The sequence below is a fragment of the Aotus nancymaae genome, unplaced genomic scaffold (assembly GCF_030222135.1).
Source record: "Aotus nancymaae isolate 86718 unplaced genomic scaffold, 86718_ANA_hifiasm-v0.15.2.pri h1tg000088l, whole genome shotgun sequence".
NCBI lineage: Eukaryota > Metazoa > Chordata > Mammalia > Primates > Aotidae > Aotus > Aotus nancymaae.
Window position 1 is genome coordinate 5,920,457 of NW_026988503.1, and position 13,597 is coordinate 5,934,053.

Genomic DNA, 13,597 nt, shown 5'->3' on the forward strand with positions numbered 1-13,597 from the left:
TTCTATATGTGCCTTCCAAAATTGTTAGTGTATCGCATCATAATATTTGATAATTGCTATAAAAATCATCATTTTATACATTTCATATAGTTATGCTCTCTTAGGTAATGTAAATAACTTTTGTTTTCTGGTAAATTGTGACTCTTATGTCCAATGTCAACACCATGAAGCAATATAGATGATACATAAAAAATAATCATTGCAAATGTACTATTTTATTTACTTGATGGGTAAATTCTGTTTGGTTTGTGATGCTATAACTCTTAAAATTTCACAGAGGCTGGGTGTGGTGGCTCATGCCTGTAATCCCAGCACTTTGGGAGCCCGAGGCGGGAGGATCACGAGGTCAGGAGTTCGAGACCAGCCTGACCAACATGGTGAAACCACGTCTCTACTAAAAATACAAAAATTAGCCAGGTGTGGTTGTGCATGCCTGTAGTCTCAGCTACTCAGGAGGTTGAGGCAGGAGAATCCGTCAAACCCAGGAGGTTGTAGTGAGTCGAGACCTTACCACCGCACTCCAGCCTGGGTTGCAAAATAAGACTCCGTCTCAAAAAAAAAAAAAAAAAAAAATTCACAGAGCCTATAACCAAACGCCTTCATAAGACTAGATATCGTTGTATTTGTTAGAAGAAATATGGTAGGAATGGGAAAGGTGAGTGCCTTTTTCAAACTTCCAATTTATTCATAGAATATGAGAGAGGTTACATTAGTTTCTCTCACTCTTTACTCTTCAAGGCAGAGGTGAAAGACTTACCCGATTGGGAAAAAGCAGAGAAAGGAACTGTGCAGGTTTAGATTTTAATCTCTGTTTTTCAGAATGTCCTCTTTCCAGGATTCATCTCCTGTCTGTATCTTGGGGCAGTCTTTACCACTTTGAGGGAAAAGAGAGTAGTGCTACAGTGTACCTCAGACTAGGGGATAGGTCTATGGCTTACTAGGAATGAATGGTTAGGATATCACATCCAGACAGTGGTCCAAGCAAATAACTTTATGCCTCTGACTCCCGAATCCTACTTCACAATCCTTCAAAAAGCTCTAGGGCTTGAAGAGTCAGGCTTACTTACCTAGCCCAAAACTCCAGCATGAGTAAACATTGATGCAGTTGCTCCAGGGTGAACACAACGGCATATGTTTGAGTGTCTCTTCTTATTCTTGGTAGCTTTCTGTGCCTATTTTCCTAAACTGAAAGAAATGCAGATGAAGTTTTGACTCCGGGTTTAAGGCCATAATCCCAGAATGATCTTCTGCCTTGGCTTGTGATGACATAAGTGAAGTTTGTTTGATGAAATCTTATTAAAGAGACAAAGAATCAAGAAGATAACCTCACTAACTAATTAGTGCTACCAGCACAGTTTCTGACTTGGGATTCCACTTTGATGAAACTTGCATGAATCTTGACCAGCCTGTGAACAAACTTTCTCTGTGAACGTCCCTAAAAAATAGTTTTGTAGACCATTAGGGTAATTGAAGTCTTATGCTGGTACCCACATTTTCAGAGTATATTAAACCCCAATGTGTCTTCCTTGATTTCTAAATAAAAATTAAGTTTTATCAATATATACTTACCCAACAATTAGAAGTATCAATAACCAATTTGGATGTTGACCAAGAATTAACACACTACAATCAGGAATTCAGAACATTTATTGCAAGAGCTGAATAACTGTAAATAACGTAGAACTGGCAAAGCAGTAACAAGGATAATTGTTTAGATATTTATTCTGTCAAAGTCATCAAACACCCCTCACAAACCGACAAAAATGTACTTCAATAAGCAATGCACCCCTACCCATTATTTTCCATTATACTGTGGAAAAATGTGAACTGCTATTTACAAAGTAATTTTATTTTTTGGTAAGAACAAATTAACTATCAGATTAGCAAACCTTTTTTTTTTAATTTTTTGTTTTTTTGTTTTTTTTACTTTTAAATTGATGGTGAACCGTGGCATTAAGATAACTTCCACTTCTTTCAATAAAGACATTTTGTTGCATGCTATTTATTTGTTTAAATCATCTGTCATGCCTTAACAAAAACCTCCTAAGAATGTTCGAATTTGGATTTGTTTGCACGTGCAACTGAGATCTTATTAACAGTAGTTGTCACTTTGTTGGTTTGACCTAAGTGACAATATGCTGGTACCTGCCAGGCATTGACCAACTATGATAACAAACAGTTAAACAGCAATAATTAGAGATTTATCCCTTTATTTCCCCCAACTACCCTACCTGGAAAATGTTCTGTTACATCATGAAGGCACAACACATTAAATATTTTGTGGCTATGGTCTAATAACACCTGTGTTACAACAACATTATTGTATATGAGGATCAACACAAACTGCCATTTCAACAAAGTTGTAGACACACATTTGCCCAATTGAAACTATATTTGAATAGTGATTTTTCTTCCATATATGCTAATTTTGATACATTAGTTTTGCATGAGTGACAAGTACAGAATATTATATCACTTTTGATGGATAACACTTTTCCATTACTCTCTCACTTAATGGTACTAATTAAGTGATTTTGCTTTTGCCTACTTTGAAAATAAGGATATTAAAAAAATAGGTTCTGAATTTCCAAGCTCTTGCAGAAGTCCTTTTTTGTATAAAGTTTTCATTTTTTTCTTTCATCTTTATTTTTTGCAGAATTCCAGCATCATAAGCTATCATACAAGAAGCAAGATTTCAGAACCTTTCTTAAACACAAGTGTTTGAGATTCTTTGAACAATGTGTGTCAAGACATACTCCTAACGCAGCAACACCTCATTAAAAGAAACAACAAAAATAACAACAAAGAGGTAAATAAAAAGAAGGACAGAAGCAATCGTAAAACACAGAATTATGCTACAACATTTTTAGGTGAACATTATAAGTACACAAAAGTTGTTAATAATAGCTTGCTTCTATTTACAAATACTTTAACACTGATTGACTTACAAGTGTCCACTAACGTTGTTAACAGCACGATAGGTTTAATGCTTATCTTTTTAAGTTTTGTTTGCAGTATAATGTCAAGTATAGTGGTCCCAGCACAAATCAATGACAAAAAAAAAAAAAAAAAAAGAGCACAATATTCTAACTGGATATGTTTTTCAGTCACTCTATTCCATGAAACTTTCTTACTTTCCAAATGCATATTCTATTGTTCATAGCAGCAGTCCAGGGTCAAAATAAAATGCAATAATAAAAAAAATTTGCACAATGGAGAGATCTCTGGAGAGTTTAATCAATTCTAGTAAACAAGATCACATGGCTAGAACTATCTTCTCTCATATGTTGCAAAACATTGTATCCTCCATGGTGCTAACACAAAATTATGGGTATCCCTGCTAGAAGGGGCATAGTTGTAGAGATCTATTGAATACATAAAGCTCTGACACACACGGTATTAGCATGTCTATTTAGATTATAGTTATTAGGTCCCATATAGCCTTATCTTAGAGTTGGTGCTCCTTAGGACTCTCAATAGCACCTCCTGCTTGCTTATAAGACTTCAGATTTGCCAGAGGAATGTCTGTCATGTGGCTGCCATTGTTGAAATGGCCTTCGTTGGAGCCATACTGCTTACGGTCATTGAACTGGTTCCTGTTGCTGTCTTCCTTCCAGGCTCTGGTCAGCGTGTGCCCATTCACAAGCTTGTCCTTCTTGACCCATTCTTTCTGGGGTGCAAAGGTTGAGAGAGGAGATTTGGGGTGTTGATATGGACCCAAGCCAGGAGGCATCCAGCAATTATCAGAGTGACCCAAAACCAAGCACTCTTGAGTGCACATCTCTGTAGCTTCAGCTAATCCTCGGGGACCCAAAGGCCCATCTGCAGAAGATAAGAGGTGGAGAAAATGGAAAAAGAAAGTGGTTAAAATTTTCAGTTAAAACTATCTTCTTAGAGAAAAAGTACATTATTAGTTATCTCAGTTTTTTATAAAAGTATATCAAGCAACTCAAAAATATAAATATTTTTCATCATCTTTTTAAGATTAACACAAAAGGAATCAAATTTATTATAGAGGTAGACTGATTTACTAATATTTTCCTCCTTAATCCTTTATTTAGATCCAAAAACATAGGTAAATAGATAGATAAAAAGACAGATATGGGTAAACAGATATAACCATGATATATCATTTTTTATCAAGTCTTTCAAGGCATACATATTATTACTGATTTAGATTCTAAGGAATCCCAGAAATAATATGTAAATAACACAACTCCACTAAGTTAAAAAGCAAAACCACCACTTGAAACAGAGTACCATTAAAAATAAATACTCTGAATGGTTATGTAAAATATCCTTTTTTCTAGATAAACACATTATTTTTATATGAAAATATTTTGCCACATTTTTGAAAAGCAAAATATTCATTTTAAAGAATATTTTAACTATAGTATCTTACTAAAGACACACCTGATCAGCTGCAAACATTCTGAAATGCAAGGAAAAATAAAAAGCCATTTGCATCCAGTGTTTGGGTCCTCTGAGCTTAACTATTTTCTGAATTTCTAAGATATAAAACTAAAGCCTAATTGCAAATTGAATCACATGGAATCTCACATTCTAGCGAAAGAAAGTGATCATAGAATTTATCTTCTATTTTTTGTTTTTCACCAGCAGGCAGTCTAGAACATATATTTTAACCAGGATTTCAAAAGTAAACTATTTTCTGATTGTTTAAATAGAAATCAGTCCTTTACTAAAAAACAACGTAAACCAAATGGTTAAGAAATAAATTGGGCTTCTTTGTTGCTGTTGTCTTACCCGCTTCCCCTTGATTAAACAGCCACATGATAGATAAATGATAGCTTGGAAATTAGGAATTGATTTTATGAATGAAATTAAGTGGATAGGCAAGAATGCCTGAGGCATAACGCATTTTCAAAAGCAGATAGTCATCAGAAAAAAATGCAGAAAAAAAATAAAGAAAACATACCTGCAAGTTTGCTTAGTTATCAATTTACATAGCTCAGTTAGTGGAATGTAGGTCTTTGCTAAAACCCAAGTTAGCACAACTATATTTTTAAATGTCCAATAATTGTGAACTTTCTAATTTGCCTTAATGATATTCTAATTATTTCTTGTATGTGGAGAAAAAATTCCCACTGAGACAGGCAACAGTTGATGGCAAAGACCAGAGACAACAAACCACAGGCAACATCAGAATTGATACTGAATGTACCTTTCCTGGGTACAGTGTATACTACTTGAGTGATGGGTGCACTAAGATCTCAGACCTCACCACTATACAATCATTCATGTAACCAAAAAACCACTTGGACCCCAAAAGCTATTGAAATAAAAAAAAATTTTTTTTAAACATAACAGATACTAAATGTGAAAAAAGGGGCTGAAATGCACTATTTCATATAAACTCAAACTTTAGCTATTTTTTTATACCTAAAAGTCATCTTTTTAGAATAACCTTAAAATTACCTCCCATCTGAACCATATTCCCATCCCCTCAACAGCAAACAGTTTTATTTTGTTTGAACACATATTCATTACTTAAAACTTTTCTTCTCACATACATCCAATGATTACTTACTTCCTTGGATATTTAATTTAAACTTCTCTATGAGGCTTTCTTTGCCCTCTACAATCTGGCCACATTTTAAAAGTTCAAACTAATTTCTCACTTCTAGGCTCCCTTAGGTGTACTCAGTGACTCTGCATCCACAAAGCTAACACATTTTGCTTAAACCAATCCATGCTCCCTGCATTAGGATCACAGACCTAGAAGATTTTTTTTTGCTGGGCCTGTTTTCATTTAATTACTGACTTCTTCAAGGGTCAGCTTATGTCCCACACACCAAAACCAAGCTTCCATAACTCTACCAATTCATGCTTCATATGCACCTTGATTTCCACAGAGCTTTCTTTATTGATGAATAACAAATTTCCTAATTGAGCTTCCTCAACTCTTAATTCCATTTTTGTCTTTTGGACGGGGTTCTGTACATTTGCAAGTCTTAATTTTTATTTTCTCTCAACTAAATTGAAAATTCATTGATGGGAAAAAATGGACCATAAGTCTTCTGATTTCTCATAGTGCTAAACAATAGTGGTGATCTACGAACAATGTTAATTATTAATTAAACTTTTATGAGGTTGCAAATGTTCTGAGGATTATTAAAGATACCTCCTGCTTAAAGGCAGACCTAAAGGAATTATAATAGAAGACGCTGATTTCACAAATCTGAGACTAAAGCTTCTTCAACAGGAAATTCCTTTGCCTAGCAATACTTTGTGACAGTTTATAAATGAATAATTTAACTTCTCTGTTAAATAGAAATATATTCACTCCTTTCTAGGCATCAGTGGAGTTAATCACCAATTTGATGGGTAACATATCTTGAAGCCTATGAGCAAACTCTGAATTTCCAGCATCATTAATAAGTTTTTTATTGTTAAAATCTCAAAGGTAAAAAATCTACAAGCTACCTCAGAAATGTCATTAGTATCAGGTTTTTATTGAGCTCATCAAAAAAGAGAGGATGTGCAAGGCTATTTTAAAATTAGTCTTATGCAACATACCCTGCCATTTTATTAATTTAAGACATATTACTCAAGAATTGAGAATGTGTTTGTGTGCATATCATAAGAATATGTAGACCTTAGATTTTCAGCATTGAGTGACACATTTTAACAAATAGAATTTATCCTTTTTAAAAATATTTACAACTGATAACATTTATTTATTCCACAAACATTTACTGAGCATGTACTATGTGCTGGTGCTATATGATAGGCACCAGAAACACAGGAATTCCCTCTCAGTCCCATGATAGCTCACAGCTCTATGAGGATAGTGTTGACATCTGTTTTGTTCACGGCTATATTTCTGGTGCTTTTAAAAAGGAGAAAAACATTGTTTTAAAATGTTTTTAGATATTGATATTTTCCAAAATATGATTGAATGTAATCTATAATTACATTCAATTGAATGTAAAATATAGTTACTATATACAATAAATAACATTTTAAATCTCAGATGTTTCCTAATGCTGCAAAAATTATATGCACTAAGATATAATCCTTTTTCTTTGATATAATTTTATTATTACTAAAGGTAATTATCTTAGTTGATGAATAATATTTGTTTTTCATTCATACAGTCTCTGAAATATTTATTGAAACCTAACATGCATCATACGTATTATTGTACTGAATTCTTATTAAATGTTTTGAGATTTTTGTTTTTGTGTGAGTGTGGTGTGTTTGTGCATGTGTAATCATATGCATGTGTGTTTTTTCTGTTTCTCTATTTTTTTCATAAATTTTATAATGTACTATTTGTGTTACATCATAAAATATATGTGTAGAATTCTGATCATGATTCCAAACTACTTATAAATAATTTCTATATTATCATTACACCAGTTTATTTCCTTTATTTTAAAAGTAATTAAAATCATCTATCATAATTTTTTTTAAACACTGAAACATTTATTGATTATTTTTAACTCAAATCCTTTTTACTTTACACAATCTTCAATGTCTGAGTTTGGTTATCCTTGGTTTTGGTATATATAAAATCCCAAGTGCAAATAACATGGTGCAAGCCATCTGTCTCTGCATTTAAATTTTGAAAGCCGAAATAAAAGCACATAATAAAAACTTCTGGAAAGCTGTCTCAGCTAATATTAATATCAGGTCTTTTTTTTATATACAATAAAGCACATTTAATACAGTAAGTAAGATGGGATCTTATAACAAATTTTCTCTGTATTAATGCATGAGACTCATTGCAAGGCAGTGTTCTGCAAAAGCAAATTCTACTTTATCCATTTTAAATTTCATGTTAGGTCTTTGAGGAATTGTCACACTGTCTTCCACAATGGTTGAGCTAATTTACACTCCTACCGACTATGTAAAAGCATTCCTTTTTCTCTGCAACCTCATCAGCATCTGTTTTTTTTTTTAATTGTATTTTAGGTTTTGGGGTACATGTGAAGAACATGCAAGATTGTTGCATAGGTACACATGTGGCAGTGTGATTTGCTGCCTTCCTCCCCTTCACCTATATCTGGCATTTCTCCCCATGATATCTCTCCCCAACTCCCCACCCCCCACTGTCCCTCCCCTATTTCCCCTCAACAGACCCCAGTGTGTAGTGCTCCCCTCCCTGTGTCCATGTGTTCTCATTGTTCAACACCCGCCTATAAGTGAGAACATGCGGTGTTTGATTTTCTGTTTTTGTGTCAGTTTGCTGAGAATGATGGTTTCCAGGTTCATCCATGTCCCTACAAAGGACACAAACTCATCATTTTTGATGGCGGCATAATATTCCATGGTGTATATGTGCCACATTTTCCCTGTCCAGTCTATCATCGATGGGCATTTAGGTTGGTTCCAGGTCTTTGCTATAAAGACTTAAACATAAGACCTAACACCATAAAAACCCTAGAAGAAAATCTAGGCAAAACCATTCAGGACATAGGCGTAGGCAAGGACTTCATGACCAAAACACCAAAAGCATTGGCAACAAAAGCCAAAATAGACAAATGGGACCTAATCAAACTCCACAGCTTCTGCACGGCAAAAGAAACTGTCATTAGAGTGAATCGGCAACCAACAGAATGGGAAAAAACTTTTGCAGTTTATCCATCTGACAAAGGGCTGATATCCAAAATTTAATATCAGGTCTTAAAGTTCATCTTCACACAACTCACCTTCTTGTTCAAAACCAAGTAAAATATTTTTCAAAGTTTTAGGCATTAACAGCTCTCAGAAAGCTGCCTGAATTACTGACTTTTAAAGACGCAAGTTTAAAACGTAAAGCAATCCAGGTTAATAGAATTTCACCTATACTTAAGTAGTAGGATACTTGAGTGGTTCTTGATGTCATTTTACTATACCCAGAAGTAGAACTGTTACTTCATTGATTAATTCACTGCTGTCATTAAGAAATAGCTTCTGGCCTGTTGACCACATACTTTTCAATCTGACTATTTGAAATCCTTTAGTACCAAAGCTAGAAACTGGTATTTTAAAAAACTATGAGACTTTTCACATTCGTGGTTAGTTTTCACACTGTATGAAGTTACGGTCTTTTCTACAAATGAATTTTTTTTTTTTTAGAATTTATACTGTTAGGTAAAATAAGTTTAAACAGAGTGCCAAAATTGATTTGTAAAACAAATAAGTCATTTTCATATTATTTAGGATCAAATTCATCACATATCACTCATTTCTCATTTTGTTTAATTTTTTTTTTTTTTTTTTTTTTTTTTTTATTGCATTTTAGGTTTTGGGGTACATGTGAAAAACATGCAAGGTTGTTGCTTAGGTGCATACGTGGCAGTGTGATTTGCTGCCTTCCTCCCCTTCACCCATATCTGGCATTTCTCCCCATGCTATCCCTCCCCAATTCCCCACCCCCCCCGCTGTCCCCCCCACTCCCCCACAACAGACCCCCATGTATAGTGCTCCCCTCCCTGTGTCCATGTGTTCTCCTTGTTCAACACCCGCCTATGAGTGAGAACATGTGGTGTTTGATTTTGTGTTCTTGTGTCAGTTTGCTGAGAATGATGGTTTCCAGGTTCATCCATGTCCCTACAAAGGACGCGAACTCCTCGTTTTTAATGGCTGCATAATATTCCATGGTGTATATGTGCCACATTTTTCCTGTCCAGTCTATCATCGATGGGCATTTGGGTTGGTTCCAGGTCTTTGCTATTGTAAACTGTGCTGCTATGAACATTCGTGTGCATGTGTCCTTATAGTAGAACGATTTATAATCCTTTGGATATATGCCCAGTAATGGGATTGCTGGGTCAAATGGAATTTCTATTTCTAGGTCCTTGAGGAATCGCCACACTGTTTTCCACAGTGGTTGAACTAATTTACACTCCCACCAACAGTGTAAAAGTGTTCCTATTTCTCCACATCCTCTCCAGCATCTGTTGTCTCCAGATTTTTTAATGATTGCCATTCTAACTGGTGTGAGATGGTATCTCAATGTAGTTTTGATTTGCATTTCTCTAATGGCCAGTGATGATGAGCATTTTTTCATATGCTTGTTGGCCTCATGTATGTCTTCTTTTGTTGATAAGGTCCTCTTGGATGCAATACACATCTGTCATGTTATAATATTATTTTTGTAGTAATAACATATATCACTATTTTTATGCAAAACATTTGTTCCTGAGTTACAATTTTGCTGTATTTCTCCAAGACTTTACACTATCATGAGTGTATATTAAGCAAAGACTTGTTCACCCCTAAACACCTTAAAATGAAAGATGCATTCTACTGATTTGGCTTTGCTAAAGAAGTTTCCCTGACCTTTAGGTATAGTCATGTTTTCAAGAAATTTCCTTTTTGTGTAGACTTTTACTCTGTAATTTTGCTTTACACTTTCAGCTATTAATATGCTGAGCAAAACCTTAATCTTTATATTTGCTCCTTGTTTTAACCAATCTTTCTATAATAAAATTTCAGGGAGGCTGGGCGCAGTGGCTCACACCTGTAATCCCAGCACTTTGGGAGGCCGAGGCAGGTGGATCACGAGGTCAAGAGATCGAGACCATCCTGGTCAACATAGTGAAACCTCGTCTCTACTAAAAATACAAAAAATTAGCTGGGCATGGTGTCACGTGCCTGTAATCCCAGCTACTCAGGAGGCTGAGGCAGGAGAATTGCCTGAACTCAGGAGGCGGAGGTTGCAGTGAGCCGAGATCGCACCATTGCTCTCCAGCCTGGGTAACAAGAGTGAAACTCCGTCTCAAAAAAAAAAAAAAAAATTCAGGGAAACATGTATTCCCATCCATTCATTTGCAGTTAATTTTAGTATCTCCAGAATACAAGCACAACAAAATGTAGTATTTTTACTAGCTCATTTTAACCCTCAATTTATTTCTTAATGTCTGTGTGTGTGTGTGTGTGTGTGTGTGTTTTATTTATTTATTTTTCTGAAACAGTGTGTACTAATGTAAATTTTTTTGTGGATTATACGGAATGGAAAGCTAAAACTATAGGTTTATGTAAATCTGGAGGGACCTGATAGAAACGTCAGAGGCAAATTTACTTGATAGATACCCTAATATCCACTATTCCACCCTGTGTTCTATATTTATTGAACAGTTGCTTTTAAAAATAAAATCCATTAATTTGCCTCAAATCTGAACACGGTTAAATTAATTTCAAATCTGAAAGTTGGCATGAAACACAGGAAATAGTTCAGCATTGCCCTTGTGCCCTTTGGAGACTTCATTATTATTTCAGACCACTTATTCTATGCCCTATCAATGCTTTTAAATGAATATCACACAATAATAAATAGTTATTTAGTTATTACTCTGCTCTTATTATACAGGAAAACAACCAGAGGGTATGGACCTCATTGCCATTGTAATTCAGATTTTATAGAAATCGTATAGAACAGTTATGCAGACAGTCCAAATTCAAAGATAAATATGGCAAATTTTTGTGTACTTTGGGGAGGAATGCTTTCCATTCATTCATTCATTCAATAATTTCTGATTTAACTCATGTTAAATTCAAAAGACTATTGTATAGAATATCTAAAATCAGAATCAATGGGGAAATCTCCAGACACAAGATCATTATGGATAGGCAAAGAAAAAAATAGATTCCAGCCCTAGTAGAATGATGAATTGGTATGGACTTTGAGAAAGTTAACTTAGTTAGACTCCCTAGCTCCCAGTCTCTTATCTATAAATTGAGAGGATAAAAAGGCTAGGTTTTGATGCATATCCTCTATACATTCTTTTATTCCTTAATTAAATATCATTGTGGTTTTTCACTGATATAACCTGATAATCAAACTTTTCGATGCTACTTCTTTTCAGTAAAGAAAAGCCCAAGATAGAACAAAGAAATGATATATCTATTTTTAAGATAAATTAGGTAAGGCATGGTGGCTTATGCTTGTAATCCCAGTACTTTGAGAAAAGCATGGACAACATGATAAAACCCTGTCTCTACAAAAAAATATAAATATTAGGCAGGTGTGGTGGCATGAGCCTGTGGTCCCAGCTACTCAGGGGAACTGAGGTGGAAGGATTGCTTGAGCTGGGAGGTTGAGGCTGCAGGGAGGGTGATTGCACCACTGCATTCTAGCCTGGAAGACAGAACAAGATCCTGTTTCAAATGAAAAAAAAATTACTCTATCCTTGAGGTCACATTTAGATTTTTGAGTGTGAAATTATATTTTGAATAAATACATTTTTAAATCTAAATAAAAATCTAGTGGCTTTATCAGAGTTTTAGATCTGCATTTGTGAATGCTTCTACAGTAACCTTGGGAAACAAACACACAAAAATGCACTCCACCAGGATTTGACAAAACTTTGGTTAACAAGTAAACAAGGATTAAATGTTTTACACGTTTCTCATACAGATTTCTTCCTTGGTCACAGATGAAAAGTCAACATTTGCAGATGGAGACAGTCCAAATACAATAACACATGGCCACGCCGTGCAGCAGATTCGCTGCCAGAGAGGATATTGCTATTTGAGCAGACTTTATAGCTCACAAAGAATGAAGAGCACTTCCTCGTACATCTTCAGCTTTCTTCTGCATGGCGTGAATATCAGCTGTCTTTTTCTCATCTGCTAAAGCTAATTGCTATAAAGAAAAGTTCCTCTGATGATCTGATGTGTTCTCTCTATTAGTATTTTACATTGCAATCCAGTGAATGACAATAGTCCAAAGAGACAGACCTTCATTATTCAAACTAACTTTCAAGTTTTAACCAAATTGCTTGATGTAAAACATTGTATTTACATTATTGCAGATCATATTTACTTTCTTCTATAGTTCAACATTTATTGCAATAGTATTTCATGTTTTTCACTTCAAAAATTCATTCATATACTGATATCTCCTGAATGACTCTCTATTTCTTGCAATTTGCATTGTTTCTCAGACAAACTTGGTAAATCCTTTTTGATGTGAAACACATTTTAAAGTGCAGATCTAAGGTGTAAAGCAGTAAAGTAATACTTTAGAGATTAATTTTCAGGCTGAAGTCCAAGTAAAAAAATAAGCCACTTATATAATATTTTGTCCCCTTTAAAAAATGTTGCAATTGCTGGCCTAAATCTCGGTAATACACAATGGTAGTATCCAATGTTATGAAGCAATTTGCCTTTACACAATTCCACTGTTTCCTATATTCCAGGGATATTCAATCAGATGAGAGCAGGAAAAACTGATGACATTCATTTTCATGCCTGTGGTTTCTGACAATTTTCACCCAGGACACTAATAAGATAGCTTCAGCCTTGTTTTGCTCCTAGCCTCTGGGTTAGAGTTTCTACTTCTCACAATCATCAGAGGTGATAGAGACTTGTCCCAAGTGATTTTAAGCATTGGACAAATGGGGGAAAATACTTTGCTAAATTAATAAGGATTTAAAGACATACTAATTTATATACTTTAAAAGATGTCTGGGCTAGGTGTGGTGGCTCAGGCCTGTAATCCCAGCACTTTGGGGGGCCAATGTGGGTGGATCACGAGGTCATGAGATGGAGACCATCCTGGCCAACATGGTGAAACCCTGTCTCTACTAAAAACACGAAAATTAGCGGGCATAGTGGTGCGTGCCTATAGTCCCAGCTACTCAGT

At 34.9% G+C, this 13,597-nt stretch overlaps 1 protein-coding gene across 6 annotated transcripts in view; it reads right to left on the reverse strand.

Moving 5' to 3' along the window:
• Positions 1-1,629: 1,629 nt before the first annotated feature.
• The window catches only part of PCDH9 (protocadherin 9), a 926,664-nt gene continuing 914,696 nt past the window's right edge, over positions 1,630-13,597 (reverse strand). For all 6 annotated transcript variants that reach the window (XM_012442855.2, XM_012442852.2, XM_012442853.2 and 3 more), the window contains one exon: positions 1,630-3,822. In XM_012442855.2, the coding sequence (XP_012298278.1) occupies positions 3,449-3,822 (374 nt within the window). In that variant the 3' untranslated portion in view covers positions 1,630-3,448. The remainder of the gene's footprint in view (positions 3,823-13,597) is intronic.